The sequence below is a fragment of the Patella vulgata genome, chromosome 8, assembly GCF_932274485.2.
Source record: "Patella vulgata chromosome 8, xgPatVulg1.2, whole genome shotgun sequence".
Taxonomy (NCBI): domain Eukaryota; kingdom Metazoa; phylum Mollusca; class Gastropoda; family Patellidae; genus Patella; species Patella vulgata.
In genome coordinates this window covers 15,653,722-15,675,403 of record NC_065886.2, presented here as the reverse complement: position 1 = coordinate 15,675,403, position 21,682 = coordinate 15,653,722, and the positions used below count along the sequence as shown (strand labels likewise).

General features: G+C 34.7%; 1 protein-coding gene across 5 annotated transcripts in view; it reads right to left on the bottom strand.

Annotated features, from left to right (window-relative positions):
* Positions 1–7,332: 7,332 nt before the first annotated feature.
* LOC126830627 (arf-GAP with Rho-GAP domain, ANK repeat and PH domain-containing protein 1) overlaps positions 7,333–21,682 on the bottom strand; it is an 83,281-nt gene continuing 68,931 nt past the window's right edge. For 4 of the 5 annotated variants that reach the window (XM_050561027.2, XM_050561028.2, XM_050561030.2 and 1 more), the window contains 15 exons: positions 21,159–21,249; positions 20,534–20,611; positions 20,066–20,191; positions 19,260–19,365; positions 18,895–18,985; positions 18,401–18,484; positions 17,836–17,916; positions 17,614–17,694; positions 16,654–16,762; positions 16,226–16,356; positions 15,623–15,822; positions 13,791–13,832; positions 13,323–13,410; positions 12,361–12,416; positions 7,333–11,928 (listed from right to left, as the gene is read on the bottom strand). In XM_050561027.2, the coding sequence (XP_050416984.2) occupies positions 12,390–12,416; positions 13,323–13,410; positions 13,791–13,832; positions 15,623–15,822; positions 16,226–16,356; positions 16,654–16,762; positions 17,614–17,694; positions 17,836–17,916; positions 18,401–18,484; positions 18,895–18,985; positions 19,260–19,365; positions 20,066–20,191; positions 20,534–20,611; positions 21,159–21,249 (1,335 nt within the window). In that variant the 3' untranslated portion in view covers positions 7,333–11,928; positions 12,361–12,389. Of the gene's footprint in view, positions 11,929–12,360; positions 12,417–13,322; positions 13,411–13,790; positions 13,833–15,622; positions 15,823–16,225; positions 16,357–16,653; positions 16,763–17,613; positions 17,695–17,835; positions 17,917–18,400; positions 18,485–18,894; positions 18,986–19,259; positions 19,366–20,065; positions 20,192–20,533; positions 20,612–20,838; positions 20,857–21,158; positions 21,250–21,682 lie in introns of those variants that run through there. The other variant, XM_056102692.1, reaches the window with a different exon arrangement.

Genomic DNA, 21,682 nt, shown 5'->3' with positions numbered 1-21,682 from the left:
TTTGGGTCAGGCTAGGATGGGTATTTTTGCGGGGATTGTAAATGTCGAAGAGACCATTGCAAAATTCGTCATATAGGCAAGAGTGTTCATCAGCTAGGTCTCATCGTTATTTACCACTGACCGACGTCTTGGTGCTAAACATCGAAGAATACGAATTTAGACACCAACGTTCTTCGATTCACCGGCAACAAAGAGATAAAAGTACGTTCGGGGATTAATAATGACATTTTTGACAGATTCTGAGTCAAAAAATCGAATATAAATGGATTCAAAGCACACTTTGATTTCACCGCCTAGAAGTGCAACAAGTTGTAACCAAAATGTTGCCGCTAAAGAGGATTTTAATGCGTTTTCTTGATAAACTTTTCCCGCGAAATAAACAAAAAAATAATTCGCGTAGGGGTCCTTAGCAGTGGGAGAAACCCCACGAGGTTACACAGGCGACCATACTTCTTGTTAGTATATAGGTTTTTGATTGAAACCACGCAGACATTATTTGGATCTAAAAAGCACGCGCGTTAGACCATTCGACCACCAATCCCCTCATAATGATGTAACTGCCATCTGCTTGCCTTGATATTTATATACGTTACTTTAAAATGAAAATTAAGTGTCTAATCGTTCGGAATTCGGATGGAATGAAAAACGCGCACGTAAAATAAGCCGTTCCTGATGGAATTCGGGCAAAATTTCGTCCATAGCATGACTAATGCCCATCTTCAATTCATTATGAGACAATGAACAGCACCAACACTGTCATTTAAAGAGACAATACAGCTTTTGAGATTTGGGCCGTTAGTAAAATAAATAATTTTTGATTTTTCATTACTTCGTTGACGTTTGAAATCTGATCTATTCCCAAGCCGATTTAGGATTCTCGGCGGCTAAGTGAGTAAGGCGCTGGTTCGCATTTCTATAGGATTGTATAGGATGGAATTCATTTTTGATCGAACCGGGACTACAAAGAACATTGATATTGTACGACACAATGTCTCTTCAAACGAAAATATCATATAAGAGTTTATAATCACCATTATTATTATAATGATTCTATAGGTAAAAGCTTTTACATCATTCATATCAGTTGCCTTTTTTTCGCCAAGTAATTGGGTCGCATTTGTATCAGAGTGTAGCTTATACAGATTGCTCTTAACATCCAACGATGTCCACGCTGGCTGTTGGTTTTATTTTCTTAAGCTGCTTGTGTTTTTCTCCTGCTCATATGAGACAGCGCCCGGGAGGACAAAAACGACATCATCCTGGTACGGAGGGATTTTCTGATCTAAATAATCATTGTTTTTATTTTTTTTTTTTTAAAAAAAACAAAACCTATAAAATTATCATCTATACGACATAACAAAAGAGCGAAAAGGATTAAGAATTAACATAGGCGTACCGGGGATAGCTATAGGGAAGGTGACAGTGATTTTGGGTTTTGAGGGAAAATGAAACAAATGTCTAATATATAAAGTCTGTGATTTATGTTTACAGATCAATCTACTTTAAATTAATTATAGTTTTGGATACAACTTCATAGCTTTTATCAATTTGCTTTGAAAGAAAATATATTTTTTTCAGTGGGCGAAGATTGTGAAGACGAATTGTTCTATCTAGACGAAGAGCTAGACTTTCAGACGGCTAACAACAGGTGTGTGGAACTACGCTATGATGGGTTAGCCGCTTTATTGACAACAGACGAGAAAGGTCGAGCTAACAACCTTGTCAAAAATGAAAGGTAAGGTGAACAGAGCATCGCCCTCAAAAATCCACCATCTATTCTGTATAAAAGAACCATTAACAGTTGGAATTCGAAACAAGGGTAGGCCGTAGCGCCGGTCTACTGTTCGGACAAAATTTCACACAGCATGACGTAGGTCCGTATTCATTAGCGGGGATGTTGCAAGACAAAATAACGTTAAACCCCATTTCATTTCATTTTATTTCCCGCATGGTTCCTGCTGATCATAACCATACTTGTTTCTGTTAACACTGACAGTTTTGTTTTGTTAACACTGACAGTTTTGTTTTGTTAAAACTGACAGTTTTTATTTGTTTTTATTGAAACTGACTGTGTTTGACCCTTCTTTTGTTTTTATTGAAACTGACTGTTCTGTTGTTTTTGTTCATGAAATGAAATGAAATGGGGTTTAACGTCCTACTGTTCTGCTCCTATACTGGGCTAATGAAGACGGGCATACGCCATACAGTGTGCTATGAGGGAAATTTTGCCGAAGGACTAGGCAGCTGTCCTTATCAGGCCCTCCGCCCTGCATCACTGACAAGGGGAAACCACCTTGCAGGGATCGAACACCCGACCTCCAGGCTAGCGAGCCAGCGCCTTACCCACCTAGCCACCGTGGCTCCTGTTTTTGTTCAATGTTTGTAAAAATAAGATTTGATGTTATTATTGTTATATATTATGACACAAATAAAAAAGTTAAGCACCCTATGTATTTTCACAATGACTTGTCTTACGAGGTTTGGCGTTGAAACCCCGAAAACATAATCTCGGAAAAACAAATTATGTGGTTTGCAAAAATAGATCTTTGACGATAAGAAAACATATAGAGTTTATCCAGTTTTGATATTTTAATCATGATTTTGAAAATAATTCCAGGATGCCGTATTTGAGCAAAAAAAGGAGTTACAATAAGTATGAAGGTGCAGAGCCAGAAACACAATTCAATATCGTGATTGAAGATGAAAAATTTAGATTCCCCAGATGACATTGATGACACAAATAAATCACCGATAGTGGGAACGTAGCGGGTTTACCTGCTATTGATGATATAGTTGATATCAGTGGTTCGGTCTTGGGGTCAGACGAGAAAGTTCACCGGGATTTTCCAGCGTGGTTTTCCCCATTTCATTGGTGCAGGACGGTGTGGACCTTGCAAGTAACAGTCTCTAGTCGCCCGGTTGGTACGAAACACGGAGGTCCCGTGTGGGGAAGCGTGCACGTAAAAAAAACTATCTTGACAATTGGAATTCGACATTTCCCTTTAGTTCGGATAGCGCAAAAAAGTAGGATATAAAATCCCATTTCTTTTCAATGATTATGACATATATTTTTGTATTTGAATAGTTCGATAGCTAGGAACGTATGGATTGGATTACAGTATAACGATCTCAACAGTTCCTGGATTTGGAACAGATATGGAGAATGGGCACCATACAGTTCAGATCCAATAGCTCCCACAGATGGTTGGAAGGATAGCCCTATAACAAAACCTTGTGTCAGCATCAATTACACACGCAACTCTCTTGGTCCTGGCCCTGGTCCTAGAGAGGCATTTCGATGGGGATCTCAGGACTGCACTACATCAAATGTTGCTTTGTGTCAAAGAGGTTTGTATCTATATGTATAAATGAGTATTGTGGATTTTAAGGGCGAGCTAACCATCTTTTCTTTGGAACCTTAAAATGGACAAAAATGGGTTTTAAAAAAACATATAATGTAATATAACTGAATATAAAGTGGTATGCCTTCATTTTTTAAAATGTTTATTACAATTTGTAATCATTCATGCTGGGCAAAGTATGTCTATAGCTTTTCCATGAATCTTTCAGAACAAATATTTGAACGAGGTAGAATGGTTTTAATAAACAAGTCATCACAATCCAACGCAATAGCAACTAACGTGCGGAGCTTCCTGGAGTGTTCCATTCTTTGTGCATCGTCGTGTACCTGCAAGTATATTCATTATGTTGACGGCGCCTGCCGATTGATGAAACAACTGGACACTTCTGTTGGAGTCAGTGGTGTTTTATACAAAAGAGTGAAAGTATACGACTATAGTTGAGTGTTCTTACCATGGACCCGATTATAGAGCCCATGTTGTTATTATGTTGACACTTTACCCTGTAGATGAGACAACTTTTAGTAACTGGCCTGTCAACTTGTCTTTTAACTAGTAAACTACCTTACAATACCCCCGTAGTAAGAACTGTTTGTAACCTAGTACTGATATACAGACCTCCATATTCAGACAGTCAGTAAGTTACCGTAAAGTGTTTCCTTTCCGAATTTGGTACGTAAATGGAGTCGGCGTTAACAGCTCCAGGTCATCCTTTTGTAGCTGGTGACATAAACATACATGTGGATGAGCAAACCATTGCAGATGCAAGACAGTTTACCGATCTATTCGTGTCTCGTGGTTTCGATCAACATTTTGTAAGGCCTACTCATTACAAGGGCCACAGACTTGATTTGGTATTCACACGTGCCGAGGACTCTTGCCTTGCTAATTTTGTTATTGATAAACTCTGCCATCCGATCAAGCTGCAGTGCATTTTACCTCAACGGTTCACCGACTACCTCCTGTAGAGGTTAAGTATAAGCAACACTGTTTCCTGAAGAATCGCGATGTTCCTGTACTCTAAACCTCTTTTTAAGCGTCATTTCGACATCAGGTGACAGACTGTGGTGTGAATGAACTTACTCGCCGGTACAACATTTGAACTAATTTGACTTCATCATCTGCCACATGTAGTTTTCTGAATTTGTCAGAAATTAAAACTGATTGTATTTTCGATTTATTCAAATCTGTCAACGGGAACGAAGTAACTGAGCTCGTATCTATTCAAAGACTGCATAGATGTTAATATGTTGTAGCTCAACTAGCTCCCATTTTATTATCTATTATAAATACTTCATTTGTGTCAGATGACATCGAAGAGGCTATAATTCGTCCTTTGATAAAGAAAATCGGTCTTTAAGAGTTACCGTCTGGAAAAATCAACTCTGTCAACTGCATTATTATTTTAAAGTTAACAATTTGTATGGCAAATTTCAGTCTGTCTATCCAGAGAACCATAGCACGGAAAGTGCATGAGTGCACAATGACGTTATGCTTGCTCTTTATAGACAGAATGACGTCATTCTAAACCTGTTGGACTTGTCTGCTGCCTTCGACACCATAGACCCCGACATTCTTGTTAAAAGTTTTGGAATTTGTGGGTTAGCCCTCGATTGGCTAAATTGCTACCCCCGAGGTCGAACGCAAAGAGTGTCTATTGGGTCTGGGTTTTTTTGCCTGAGGCACAACCACTACGTGACGGTGTTCCTCGGGGTTCAGTCATTGGACCAGTTTTATTTCCTTTGTACATGGTTCCACTTGAGGACATCATCACTCGCCATGATTTAGATTCAGTGATCTATGCAGATAATACACAACTGTATATTGCTTGTGACTCCCGAATGCGTGAATATTTACTCACATTGAATGACGGAAAAACAGAAGAACTATGTTTTTCTTCACGTTTCATGGACGTCGGTAATCGGATAGCTGCAACTGATGTCCAGATTGGTGATGTTCGTGTCTCTGCGACAGACTCGGTGCGTAATCTCGGCGTGGTGATGGACTGAAGTGGAGTCATGAACGCACACATTACTAGTGTGTGTCGGGTGGCCTCACACTCACTGTGGACAATATGTAAATTTAGGAAACTTCTCGATCAACCTACTACCGAAAAACTGGTTCATGCATTTGTGACTATATTGTAATAGTTTGTTTTTCGGTTTTTGGGTATCAACTCAAGAAATTACAGCATATTCAAAACGCGGCGCTCGTTTGGTAGTGCATCAATGCTTAGAGGTTAATGCAGACTTGAAACCCATCCTCAAAGAGCTACACTGGCTCCCAGTCGAGTCGCTCGTCGAGTTTAAAATGCTGTGCATAATTTTTAAACTGATCCACCTGACTCAGTTCGACTCTGCCACTCCACTCTACGACCAAAGCCAAATAAGGCGTATGGTGACCTGCTTTCAATGTCTACTATGCGCCCATTTTACGGAATAGGCTGCCCGTTGATTTAAGGGCCATAGAAATTCTTTTAAATGTACACTTAAAAGACATCTTTTTAGAAAAGTAGAAAAGCGTATTTTAACTGAGCACCATTGTTATTGTTATTTTCCATAGTGCCATTCCTTTTACTATTTTATCTTGTTTTAACTACGTAACTGTTTTATGTAAAACCCTATACATGTATTAAAAAATAAATTATTATTATTTCATCATTTCAAGGCATTTGTCTTAGTTGCCCTCGCTGCTCCTCCCAAGGAAAATTTTGAAAATTGGACGTCCGCAAACGCGTTTTTCAGCCCAGAAAATCGTTCTGTAGCAATGAACATAGTGACAAGATAGGGACCCCCCATGTTCCTGAAGCAACGATCGCGAGTTTTACAACATAAGATGTACGTAGTTAAGGCGAGATTAAGCCTTCTATTGAAGATGAGGGACCCCACGACAGTTGGCCATTTAGAGCTGGCATTCTTAAAATCAGCACCCAGATACTACCGATTACCACTCGGAGCTGGCATTCTTAAAAAGAATTACCCAGATACTACCAATTACCATTGGGAGCTGGCATTCTTAAAATCATTACCCAGATAATACCGATTACCACTCGGAGCCGCCATTCTTAAAAAGAATTACCCAGATACTACCAATTACCATTGGGAGCTGGCATTCTTAAAATCTTTACCCAGATACTACTGATAGCCATTGGGAGCTGACATTCTTAAAATCATTCTCTAGAAACAAACTGATTACTATAGTGAGCTGCCATTCTTAAGTGGCTAACAAAGTGAGCTGTCATTCTTAAAAGCTGTAGCTATAGTTACCACTGATAGAATGGTTCCATTCTTAAAAAATCAATACCGAGCTACAATAAGCTTACAATTATGCTTTTAAGTTACTATGGACTTTAAAAGAACATGAAAAGAAATGGTGTTTAAGTCCTGTTCTGCACTGACTGGGTTAATGAAAATGGATATAAACCATACAGCCTACTCTTATATCAAATTCCAACTGTTAAGGAATCTTTTACAATGTGTAAACGGTACCTTGTAAATTGTCCATTGCCAGGCCCACCGTAAATGAATATGACCCCAAGTCTATTAATTATTAAGTTTAATCAACCTGATTTATTTATTTCATTGATTATACATATCATTGTAATAAACACTTGATACACATGTTTCTCTTAATCTTACCATAAATTTTTTTTATTTTGTAGACCATTTTTTTTTTCAAGCATTTCTATACTTCTACTGATAATATTAAACTTTATCATTCAAAATCGCAAAAAAAAAAAAAGGAAATCAGAGAAACCTGTAAGATTTATGCTAAAACAATACAATTACAATTAAAATACTACATGTTGTCAAAATGAACAAAAAATGCTAAAAAAAAAATTCACTAAACAAAAGTAAGAAAATTAAAATACAGGGCTACAAAAACAGAGAACTAAGATAGATGGAATTCCAATTTGAAAATATTAAAATATTTCATACTATATACATTAATTTTAAAATATATATATTAAATGTTTAATACTATATACATCATTTTATTACAAATATATACACACATTTTAAATCAATTATTTTTATACAATATTATGATAAAACAATAATAGAATGGCTAAACTCATCCAAAAGCAATTAAATAAATATTTTGTAATTAATTAGTCTCTATATGCAATCCATACATGGTGCATATTTGCATTAGATTAAAAATCTAGAGTGACGTATTACCTGTAATTATGTTATTATTGTGGTATATCATTTATAGTTATAATATTGTGTTTGTCAGGGGATGATCATAATTAAGAAATCAAATTAGCTTCTCATAGTCATCAAGATGCATTATAACTATGTTTTATAAAGATGTATTAACTGTAACATATAGTACCATTATATTCTATAATGACTGTTGTGTTATTACCAATATAGTACTAATGATTCTAAAATCAATGTAATGTAATTAAAGGGACAAAATGCCAGAATAAAAATCAAATATAGAGTTCCAGATCAATAACAGCCATTTGAGGTTTGCATTAAATTCACTGGTTGATTCCATATCATCATCTTTACATTACTTTAAGCTTTTAAAATATATTTGATTTGTATTCATCAATACCTACATATTTTGCTTTGTCAAAATTACCATCTAAAAAAGAATTTTGTTGGCCTTCTGTCAGGAAAATATCATTTATATTATATCACTAATAAATGATACACAACTTAGAATTTAGAATGATTTGTATATACGCCTGTAAAACTTGGGATATAATTTCTTTGTAAGTTCTTTGTTTTATTGCAAATTTTGTTAATATTTTGAGAGGGACGAAGTGGGTCATGTCGAATCCCCAATACACTACCACTTTGAATTATTTATTTAACATGAGGTGTCTTTAGCAGTAGGAGGAAACCTGAGGACCCGTACAAAACCTATAAGGTTGGACGGACGACCCTACTCCTTGTCACACCATGGACCTTATAAAGTCCATGGTCACACACATTGGGGAATTGAAATGGTGTGCTCCAATGACCACATTTGACCCCTCACCCCACCTGTCACTAAAAAATGAAATTAATGCAAAGAAAACAAATATTTTTGAAGTAATGTATACAAATCATTTTTCTGTCCAGGGTCCCGTTTCACAAAGCACATGCACAACTAACATACACATAAATCAAACTTTCAAGTACAATATAATAAGTAAGCTAAAAAATAGATATTATACTGATTGGGTTTCCATGAGATTAAAAAGACGATGCCAAACGTTGACAAATTTTTAATTCATCATATCTTTGTAAATACTGAATGGAATAGAATCATTTTAAGAGTTCAAATTTCAGAGTAATTTGCAAGGGATTCCTCAATCCCTTAAAGACTTTATGTATTTGTAACTTTCCCTTTATATAAAATACAATATGTGGAACAGCCCTACGTTTTTTGAAGCTGTGTTCAAAAGGAAATATTGATAATTTTTTATTAATTGTAAATTTGGCTTGAGTGCCAAGGGATTGAAAATTGAGTAAAAGCAGAGTTGAGCAAACATTTTAAACACTCAAGATCATTTTAAATATTATCAGATAAAAATGGTTACTTCTAGTTTACAGTTAGTCCAAAAATAAATATTTGTGTATTAAATGATTGAACCTTTAACATTTTGAACTTTATTTCAATCAATAAAAAAATATTTATCATGATAAATTGTGTTTATATTTTCATCATATAAACATTCCAATTAATATAAATATGTTTATATTATAATAATAAAAACATTCCAATAAAATAATCATGTTTATATTATAACAACAGATATGTTGCCAGGCAACGAAACATACGTCCACAACAGTTAACCCATCCAAGCAGTCCATGAAGGTTATCACACAGTGTATCTTTAAGTAAATACAAAACAACATCTTTATACTATATAATATCACTAGCTCATTGACAGGATACAATGATATAATCAAGGATAATAACTCTGTAAGAAATAATCATCAATTGTTGTAATTGTTATTCATCGCAATAAACGAAACAAAAACAGATTTGAAGTAGGTGAGATGATGACTTACGCTGTTGAAGCGTTTTTAAGTTTATATAAAGTGATCAAGGGATATAACCCGAAATGTAATAAAGAGATATTTTTGATAGGATTTTTAGTTTCTCCAATCTGAACAATGTATATCAATTTTATAAGAGTGTTCACAAGATTTTACAAAGTGAATAAGGGCCACAAACAATCCATATAAATATTAATCGGATGATAATTTGGTCACTAGAGCCTTCACAAGATTTTACGAAGTGACAAAGGGGTTTAAGTATAGCTATTCATTAATGGAAATTCAACAACTTCTTTGTTTAATCTGAACAATGCATATAAATTTCAAACAGATCAGATAATAACTTTTGTCATTAAAAGTGTTTACAAGTTTTGACAATAGACAATAACACTTACAACAGTTATTATCAGACATTTCTGAAATTCAATAGCCTACTTTGTCTCATTAATTTGAATAACATAAAAGACTAAACAAAAATCAGATGATAAACGTAGTCTTTGCAGTGTTCACAAGATATTGTGAAGGACGGGAAATATATGACCACATGTCAATGGGAGCGTTTAAAAACATTTATAGTACTAAAACAGATTCTAGAGAATCATTCCATAACAAGAGTAAAATGTATTATAGAAATTTATTACAAATAAAATATCACAAAATAGATTGTTCTAAGTAATCTTTCAATTGGGATGCCTTTAATTTACGGTTTCTCTAAGTTCATAAATCAAAATTTCTCATAAGTGTTCGATAAAAACTAGAGAATTCTAGTTGAAATGTTGCTTAGTAATAAACAGTAATTGTATTTCATAGAATTGTGACCTGGGTATTTCCAGTTCAATTACTAAATGCCATTGAAAGAATTCATATAATATATTGATACTGCTCTCGATCACTAAACAAATTATAATACAGACACTATCCCGCACACAAGACCAATATTTAATCTAGTTTAAATAATGTACTCTTGGCACGTTGCTAAAAGGATGATGTCACATCTCTATTTTAATTTGAAATAATTTATTTACACTTCAATAAATAATTTTTGAAAAATAAAATATGAATAAATTCATCCAAAATAAAATATTACCAATATAATCATTTCAATATAGATGTAACAGTATATTAGGTAAATCAGACTTGTATTATAAAGATATAACAGTGTATTAGGTAAATCAGACTTGTATTATAAAGATATAACAGTATATTAGGTAAATCAGACTTGTATTATAAAGTTTATAAATAAACTAAATACATTTGCAGCACTTCATAATTGTCATGGAATGGAGCTATTCTCTTTCAAATAACTTTTGTGATCTTCATTTTGATGGCTAAAACTGGTGTGAGTTATAAAATATAAATCATTGCATAATTCTTTTAATATCAATCGTGGTAGATCTATCTGTGATAGAAGTGCAAGTTATATGCAAGATGGTGAGAAAATCTTATCAGTTAAGTAGCATCATGATTTACACACATAAATTCAACGGAGTCTTCTATCTACACATGAATGATTTCAATTTAACAAATTTAAATATTCTTGAGTCATCCTAGGATATGTAGGAAATGGTTCTTTTCAAATATAAAATAAAAAGTTATATACAGACTTTATGTGGTTATAAAATCCCTTTCTTCCGTGGGGTTGAAATATTAACAACACATATAAGCGTACTATGGACCAGGTATGACCTCACTGCAACCAACATAGAATCAAAGTCTGTCCAACTATCTATGCACATTTGTCCAAGGAACAAGCATGCACAAGTTTCATATTGATTGTACTTAGACTGTTAAACAATAAGAACAACAAGGAGTAACGCTTGGGGCCCATTTCTTGGTCCAAAAATATAATCAGGAATGATTGAATAAGGAGGCCACAACACATGAATAGTTATATATAACAATGTCATTATGCCTATTCTCTTTAGTTTCTACACCATAATAATTGAAAAAAAACATGGTAACCCTAAAGATAAAGATCAGCACAGCATGTCAAAATTCTGAGTTAAGTCATTTGGAATGATAAACGCACCAAGGAACTTTCAGAAAATAATGGATGCCATAATAAAAGGAATGTCATTGCACAAATCTAGATTATATTACAGCCAGGGGTAGAATTAGTATTTGGTTGTACCTTACAACAGATAGACACAACTGAAGTTATACACTACATTTGTTAACACTGCACCAGTAAAAACACAGAAACAAGCAAATGTCAATGTTAGTGATAGGTGGCTTATAAGATTCCATATCTGGGTGAAGTTGAGTTGTTCTAGGCCTGTAGTATTAAGTATGCAGATATCCTGACTATGGTGTTCAGCTGGTGCTGATGGTTAAGAAACAACGCTACCCATCTTATTGCTAGCAGACAATCTCAAAATAATGTTCATGTACCAATTGTAAACATTTCAGCAACTACTGTCCAAATTATATTGAATTAGACCAGATGTCGGTTGTTATAAATATCATCATATTTAAAAATGTTTAGTCTCCTTCAATACATATCTTTTAGCAAGGGGCAATCTGTGATGAATAATGGAAACCCTTAATACCAGCATCAACTTTATCACCTGTAAAAACAGAAGAATAAAATATTTATAGATGTTTTAAAGGGTCACAAATCTTTTAAAAGAAACCAACCCATTTTCAAGACCTTTTGGAACCAAGGAATAAAATATCTGTCAAACAAAACAGTTAATGGACTGAAATTTACTAATAGTATTACGGTAGGCATTTGATACAATTTCCTTTATTGTTGAGCCACAGAATAACAATTTGATGATCATGGACGCCCACTTAACCCAGAAAATGGGTTAAAGCTATCTGATTCACTTAAATAAGTGGCAGTGTAGTGTTAAGGTCCACAGGGTGGAAGTCTAGATGAGTGTGGTGGACAGGTCCACAGGCTGGAAGCCAAGATAAGTATGTTCCTTAGCATGTTATGATATAATGGTGGGGCTCTAGTCTTTAATTCCTTTTTGTAATAATATAATGCTACTTACTATATTATTGTATAAACCTGTATATATATTTATACTGGCACTAAACCTTCAGGATACTGAAATATTGCAAATTATCAATCAAATATACATATATGGAAGTCTATTCTGTTGCACTGTCTTCTTGACAACAATGTTCTGGGTTTGAATATAGGCACGGGCTGTGAAAAATATCAGGATTTTTCAAGCCCAGTTTTCATTCATCAGGAGTAGCATCTATGGGGCTGACAATTAAACTGTTGACTAGTTATTCAATGGCATTAGGAAATGAAATGGGGTTTAACGTCCTACTGTTCTACTCTGACTGGCTAATGAAGTCTGGCATATGCCATACACTGTGCTATGAGGGATATTTTGCCCAGATAGCGGCACTATGGCCTACTCTTTAAGTTGAATTCCAACTGCCATGAGATCTTTAATGTGCACAACAATGTATACACAGGACCTCAGTTTTCTGTCCCCTCTGAATCACTAGACAGCTGTCCTTGCCAAGTCCTCCATCCTGCACCACTGACAAGGGGGAACCACATCGAAAAATCTTGACCAATGCAGGGATAGAATGTGATGTGATCTCCAGATTAGCGAGCCAGCATCTTACCCACTTAGCCACCGTAGCTCACAGCATGAATTAGGAACTCTTGGCAATTGGAGAGAGAGAGAATGGGGTTTAACATCCACTCGACACAATCCAGGTAATTTCGGGACTAATTATATTTCAATAATTTGCATGTAGTGGGAGGAAATCGGAGGACCCGGAAAAAACCTACGAGATTGGACAAGCGACCCTACTCCTTGTCATGTACAACTGGGGAATCGAAACCACGCCAGTTGTCTCAGTGACAGACCTTATGATTCTTGGCAATTGAAATTTAATGATGAGTAGTTGGATATGGGTACTACCCTGGAAAAATTCTCTTCAGCAAGCGGACTCTAAAGGAGAAAAATCCTAATTATTACATATTTACCTTAGCCATAAGTAAAGCTGCCACCCACGTATATAAATCATTTTGAGAAGGGAAACAAACACTTCTACCAAAATATCCACTTTCTTTCCTAAAATAATCAAAAAATTAACAATATTTAATGACTGTATAAAAAAATTCTTAAGTTTCATTAACCAAATTGATTTCCAGAATAGATCAGACGTAAAAACAGATTTTATGTAGAATAGTGTGGTAAATTATCCCTACGAGTCATGACCCTTTTTTTTCAAATGATTAAATTACCACTCTACTCTATTTTATTTCTGTTGATTATTCCATAGGATTAATTCATGATCAAATCATTTAATTTGGCAGTCTAAATCTGTTCCTGACATTGGATCCAGCAACTACACAAATCTACCAGCTTGTCCAGCCTCTGCTACACTTTTCAGAGAGTGTTGAAGATCCCCACAGCCCCTTTCCTATTTCGTAATAATGTGTTGTACTTACTTGGCTGGTTTTTCACCTCTTATTATAAAAGTAAAACCATATCTGAAAAAAAAAATGAAATTATTGTCAATATCTCAAATGGGTATTTCAGAGAACTTAAAATTATACTGGAATGTTTCTCAAATCTGAATATTGCATTTAAGTTTTAATCAGATTGGATGATAACTTTTGTTGTTCACAAGTGTTCAAGGGCAATAACTCGTGAAGTTATTACCAGAAATTCAATATATATAAAGTGTAGTCCATATAGTGTTCGCGTATAACTATTGTGAAGCACATATCATAACACAGTATAAATTATTTTTATATACTATTCAAAAAAAGTAGGGGATATTTGATTTTGGGGGCATAATACTAAAATATGCAAATGACTACGAAAAAAGTCACTATAGAACCTAACAGAAGAAACATTTCCAGTTACATGTGACGCCCAAACGCACCAATAGCTACCGCATGGAATGCAGGTGATGCTTGGGATCATCATGGGGGTCCAACCCAAGATTTGCACGACTCTGACTTTGAATGTTACAGTCATTGTGGCATTGAATTCCAGGGTGGAAACATCAGTTTAATTGTTTTAGTGACCAGAAAACAAATTTTGATATGCGTCGGCTTACCCAAAATGAAAGGTTACATGCCCTTGGCATGCTACAGATCGCCACAACACAGGTGGTTGTGGCGCGGACGATGAATGTTTCTCAGTCTGTCATAAGCAGGCTATGGTCCAGATACCGTGATACACAATCTGTACAGGACAGACCACGCTCAGGTCGACCAAGGGCGACAACTCAAGCCCAGGATCGATTTATCCGTACCTTGGCCTTGAGAAATCGTGTCATCACAGCAAAGTGAGAGTGAGTGGCCAGACGATTTGGAATCGACTACAAAGGGGCCACCTTCGCGCCCGACGTCCTGGCGTGATCCCTTGTTTGAGAGATCATCACATACAGGCAAGACGTCGTTGGTGTAGGGATCGTCAACACTGGGATAATCGACGCTGGAGCATTGTGATGTTTTCAGATGAGTCAAGGTTCACTGTTGATTTTTTGGACAGACGTAGGAGGGTGTGGCGTCGTCGAAACGAGCGCTTCCAAGACGTTAACGTCATCAGACATGATCGATTTGGGGGTGGTTCTGTTATGGTGTGGGGAGGCATCACTGTTGCTGGAAGAACGGCTTTACATGTTGTTGCAGGGCGTGTTACAGGCCAGTACTACCGGGACAACATCTTGGCAGTCCTTGTTGTGCCGTTCGCACAACGTCATGGCCGCCGTTTCATCTTCCAGGATGACAACGCAAGATGTCACAGGGCCAGGATCGTTACAGGTTACCTCCAACAACAGAACATCACCACATTACCTTGGCCAGCACTGAGTCCCGACCTCTCCCCCATCGAGCATGTCTGGGACATGCTTGGACAGAGGTTACGTCAACGTCAACAACGTCCTGCCAATGTCCAAGAACTTGCTGCTGCGTTGCAACAGGAATGGGACAATCTGGACCAAAATGACCTTAGACGTCTCATTAGGAGTATGCCACGTCGGATCAATGCTTGTTTGGCAAACAGAGGAGGATTTACCCGTTACTGACTTGGTTGTGATGCTGTGGTAACTTTGCTGTTTGACCCCGGGTATCATTTTACCCTTATTATGGTCAGTCTGTGCCTTACTTAGTCTAACGATCATTTAGAATAAATCGATGAATGTGAACTTCATTTCATTTTGTCATTTGTTTCTTCGTCAGTTTCATTAGGTGACTTTAATAACACTTAAAAATCAAATATCCCCTACTTTTTTTGAATAGTATACATACAGGCCATATTTAGAACTTACTTGGATGGAATAGATGAACGTCTAGGGTCAACACCTAAGTATATAATCATATCTTCTGCGTTAAAACACCATAAACAGTTAGAAGCCTTCGAATCTTTGTAACACGAAAACTTAGATTGTTTAAAATCAAATGTATATTTTTTAAAACTTTTCTTTTCACTACACTTTAGATCAGATAACAAATATTTACTTGGATCATACTGAAAGACAAAACAAAACATCAATTACTATTATTCTTTATTTCTTTCATTCTGAATGACATGGAGTTTAATCTCTCTTAAACACAATACTTTGGTCAGTTTGGTCATTTTGAGTCAAAACACAGGTTTAATATAAAGCACTTTTGACATGAGAATGATAGAAATAATGTTTAACCTATAAACAATACAAACTAGGTCATTTCAGGATTGCTACAATTTAATTTCACTGATCCGCTTGCGAATATAGATCTTTAGCCATGGGAAGAAATTGAAGAATCTATATATTTAGTTATGGGTTTTCAGTTAGGACTACATATTTCAAAGATTGCAAAAATTTAAAAAAAAAACATTTGAATTTTCTTTTCTTGTAAACTAGACTTTTTGTATATCAAACCCTACTTACATATGATGCTATTTTTTCTATTAATTCTGTTGGTTTTAAACAAAGACACACCCCTTTCCTCACATCTTCTGACCAGTCTCCCCATCTACATACATCTTCATAAACTGGATTTGTCCAATGTAACGGCCTCTCTATAAAGATAATCAAAACTTCTAAATTTTTCAAAGTACATGGTAAAATCAAAGGAGGATTCTTCACAGTAGCAGCATGTTAAAGATCCCCTGACATTTGGGACTTAAAAAAATAAAAGTAGGCTGTGGCTCAATTGTCAAGGCAAAATTTCCCTCATAGCTCACTGAATGGTGTATACCCCTCTTAATTAGCCTGGTAAGTATAGAAAAGTAACGATTTTAAAGACCATTTCTTTTATTTTTTTGTAAAATCTTTTGTAAAATTATTTGAATAAGTTAAATATAAGATAAACTCACCTAATTGACCTTTAAACAATATTTCATGTATATTAATTTGTCTTTGACTGACTTTTCTTTTAGAGAGAAAATAATCAATAACTTCAGATGCTGTATTACGACTTGTAACCTATAATAACAAATAATCTTATGAAGTGGTGTATCATGACTTGTTAACTATAATAACAAATAATTTTATTAGGTGGTGTATCATGATTTATTAACTATAATAATAACTAATCTTATCAGGTGGTGTATCATGACTTGTTAACTATAATAACAAATAATCTTATCAAGTGGTGTATCAGGACTTGTTAACCATAATAACAAATAATCTTATCAGGTGGTGTATCACGACTTTTTAACTATAATGACAAATAATCTTATCAGGTCTCTGACTATTATTTTCATTTAAGAGTCCACTGACTACACTATTCATGTGACCATTTCCTCAAATTTTGTATCTTCTCTGCGATGATGTATCTAATTGTACTATTTCCTTGTGTTTTTATTATGTTGAGCAGTTATCCTGGTTGTCTATTAGAACTTTACAATAAATCTTCTGTTTGGGTCTAATAATGATAAACAGATACATTGAGCCTCAGCAGATATGGTACTGGATCACTTATCCAGGATGTCCAGAGTTTGATCCAGGTATTGGCAGAGAAAGTTCACCAGGATATTTTCCAGTAGGGTTTCCAAATGTCAGGATGTAGGCACTAGCGAGGAACAGTGTCTGGTAGTTTCAATGGGACAACAATATGACCTCCTGTCTACATGTTGGTGTGCAAATAAAAGAACTCTTGACAGTTTTAATTTAAAATAAGAGTAGGGTGTAGCACCACAGTCCTGGAAAAATATTCCTTATAGCAAACTGCATGGTGCATGCCGTCATCGCTAGCCAAGATTGTAGATGGTGCAGAAATGTAGGATGCGAAACCCCAGTTCATTTCATTTATAAAGATGCAAGGATTTACTTACTGTAACCATTTCACACTGGGCAGAAATATCAAACATAGAAATAGGTATTAATAAACTATCAGATGACATCAATGTCTTTGACTGAAAAATAAAAGACAGTTATCATATTTACAAATATTGCCCCAAATTCAAACTTCAATTTTAGAATTAAACAAATTTACCAACTTGACAAACCAGTAATTTGAAATCAAAGTATTTGTACAAATTAAGCTGATAACTCACTATTCTCGGACTTGACTGTATTTCATTTATCTTTTTTTCTGCTTCTTCCATTTTGTCCTCAATTGACTTTTCTTGATCTAACTGTTGAAAAAAGACAATACTCCATTTACATGTTTATTAGTACAATATACAAATTTCTTTGTCTTTAAAATCTTTGATAACACTACATATAGTTGATATCCACAGATTGTAATATCCATATTCTGGATTTGTGCTTGCCAACACACTCCACACACAATAAAAGAAGCATATCAGTTCCAAACTTATTCAAATTGATCAAAATCTAATTGAAGTTAACATCATCTAAAGTTTCTAACACTTTCTATACATTTCAGGCTGCAATCTTTATTTTCTAACAGATTGCTAGCCGATGCATGTACGATATTTCATGTCTAATTCTATCCATGAAAATTTGGCTCAAGATGGCATCTACCCTACAATTTTACTTCAATTGTTTAGATTAATATCTAATGAACACTTTTAATACTTATTTTTTATGGAAAACGATTATTGATGCAATGATTGTTTAAAACACAGATAAATTAATTAGTGAGATGTGACTTACCCTGAATAAATTGTCGTGATGTGTGATAATATCCATCAATATAGATAACTGACATGGCAGAGATGTCTGTATATTCATACGTGGCTAAAAATAAAAAATAATCCAAATATGTAACAAAAGTCAATCTTCATAGATCATACATTAAAGATGTATTATGTAAGATTTAGTTAAAGAGATGTCCATTATTGCTATAATAGTTAAAAAATAGGTAAGGAAAAATGAAATTATTGAAAATTTCATTCAAATTAATCTGAGCAAATTAATCTAGACTTTTGTCTAGATCACCGCAAAAAATTATTCCAAAATCATATTTTTGCCTTTTAATTTTTATCAGACCCTATTAACTTTTACATTCCCAATATGGTATACCAATAGTTTTTAACAATTTGAAATCTAACAAATCCAAAAGGGCAGCTTAATATATTTTAGAGTGTGAAAGATTCCTAGGTTCCCGCCGCCAAAGTGATACCTGTTATATGTATCAACTAACTTACCTCATTTTCATCTGGTATGAGTAAAGAAGGAGCGAAACATGTAGCCAGATTCTCCACAGTCATGGCGTTATCTGCTGTATACTGTCCAATTCTGCAAATATATATGACATATTTCATATACTCAACCCACATATTTGAAGGAAGACTTAGCAAACATTTTCCATTTTATTAAACCATGAAAACTAATATTCTCTTTATAATGTTTCTACATTGCTCAACCAGGCCAATTATTGCCATTTGAAGGCAGAGTTAGCAAACAACATTTTTCAAAATCATGAAAACCAGTATAAGTCAATGTGGAGTACAGGATCATAATGGTAAAATGGTTTTAATTTTGCTATTTTATTATACTACTTAATACTTACTTTCGTAAATGTAGTACAAGTTTTTTAAGTGTACTATAATTTATTTCAGGCATTTGGTCCAACAGATAACCATACCAGGCTAATTTATTATTTAAATCACTTATCACTGAAATATGTACAGAAAAGAGTATTTGAAAAAACAAACATCAAACGATAAAAGAGAAAGAGATAAATTGGGTTTAACATTGCGAGACATATATGGCAAAATTTTATTTCTATAATTAGCTTGCACGTAGGGATCTTTGGCAGTGGGAGAAATCTACAAGTAAAATGAAAAACAATAGGGTTTAATGTCCTACTTTTCTGCACTGACTGGGCTAATCAAGATGAGCATGCACCATGCAGTGTGCTATGAGGGATCTGTCAAGGGTTCTTTAACGAGCACATCAATGTGTACATGGGACCTCAGTTTGTCATCACATCTGAATTACTAGACACTGTCCTTGCTAGACCCTTCATCCTGAAACACTGACATGATTAAACCAGGCCGGAAAATCCTGAGGAACTTTCTTGGCAAACACTGGGGGAGAACCAGAGACCTCTTGGTTAGGGAGCCAGCTTCTTACTCACTGTGCCACCATGGCTCCCAGGGAGGAAACCAGAGAACTCAGAGTAAAACCATGACAAACCTTATGATCTAAAGCACATGCATTAGACCACCTGACCACCCAACACCCACTCTCACAAGCAGTAAAGGATTTAACAATTTATTAAATTTATATTCAGTATCATTATTGATATTAATCCTAAAAAAAAAAAAGAAAAAAATATATATTTCAAATATTTTAGTGACGCTAAATATATACCTGAAGTTTTTATCCATTCCTTGTAATCTTGTGTGAATACTGATGCAGTTAAACCACGGAAAAATCTCTTGAGGGCATTTGCTACTTCGTGATCTGTGTATTCTTCCAATCTTACACTGCGAGGATCTGCAGAAAAAAAAAAGAGATGATAATTTCAAGCTAAAAATTAACTGTTTTTAAAATCAAAACTTTTCAGCACGAACTGGGATAAATGAAAATAGTTATACACATTGTATTTCATTCAGATTTGATGCCAGAGATTTTTCTATTTTTGTGCTTTTATTTTGTCAAAGAATCATGTGGTTAATTGACTTATCACAAACATCACATTTCAACATTGTTAACAGTTATGTATGATTATCCAGTATCATTTATGACTGTCAATAACATTTATCATGATTGTGTACTTGATAACTGAGCCTATGGAAGACAAGTGATGTTGCCTAATGAATAAAAACTAATACAAACCATTTCTAAGTTCTTGTAATAATAACTGAACTCTAGAATTTGTAGCACTTTCTCTATAAATACCTCTTGTTCTTAACCCTGAAACATAGATAGAGACAGAAATGAAATGAAATGGGGTTTAACGTCCTACTGCACCACTGACAAGGGGAAACCACGTTGGAAAATAGAAACTGTATTCTACATAAATATAGTATCTGGCAAAAAACCCCCAAACCTCAAAGAACTAAAACTTAAATTAGATCCAACAATTGAATAAAGGTAATTTAAAGGAGATAATACCTGCCTATACTGATTTTATTACGTACCATTATTTGTTATATAATTTATACTGAGTGTATTACGTACCATTATTTGTTATATAATTTATACTGAGTGTATTACGTACCATTATGTGTTATAAAATTTATACCGAGTGTGGTACGTATCATTATGTGTTAAAAAATTTATACTGAGTGTAGTACGTATCATTATGTGTTAAAAAATTTATACTGAGTGTGGTACGTATCATTATGTGTTATAAAATTTATACTGAGTGTGGTACGTATCATTATGTGTTATAAAATCTATACTGAGTGTGGTGCGGATCATTATGTGTTATAAAATTTATACTGAGTGTGGTATGTACCATTATTTGTTATATAATTTATACATCTATCAACAATAACCGGAACATTATCAGACGTTAACTGCTGATCTTCTAATGTTATGCCACTTCCCTGAAAAACAAATAAATTCTAGATTGAAGCATTTAAACACCTACAGGTTATCTTTATTTCAAAACCGACCAGGTTGAGTCAGTCAGTCATAAAACATTATCTATAAATACAAATGTAGAGGAAATTTGATAAACTTGAATTGAAATGTATTGTGGAATGGAAGATGGTTTAATGTTGCCTACAATTATTTTGAGACTAACACACAATGTAATTCTTAATTTCATGGCATTTTTACCTACTCTTATTAATCAGATTCCATCGGCTAAGGATTCTTTTACATGTATGCCAACAATGCTAATGTGTACATGGAACCTCGGCTTTTTCATACAATCCAAAAGACTAGACACACTTTCTTTATCTGTCATAACCCTGAAAAGCGTGAACCAGATTCCAAAAATCCTGAAGGGTTTTTCACACCCCAGCATGTTCATGT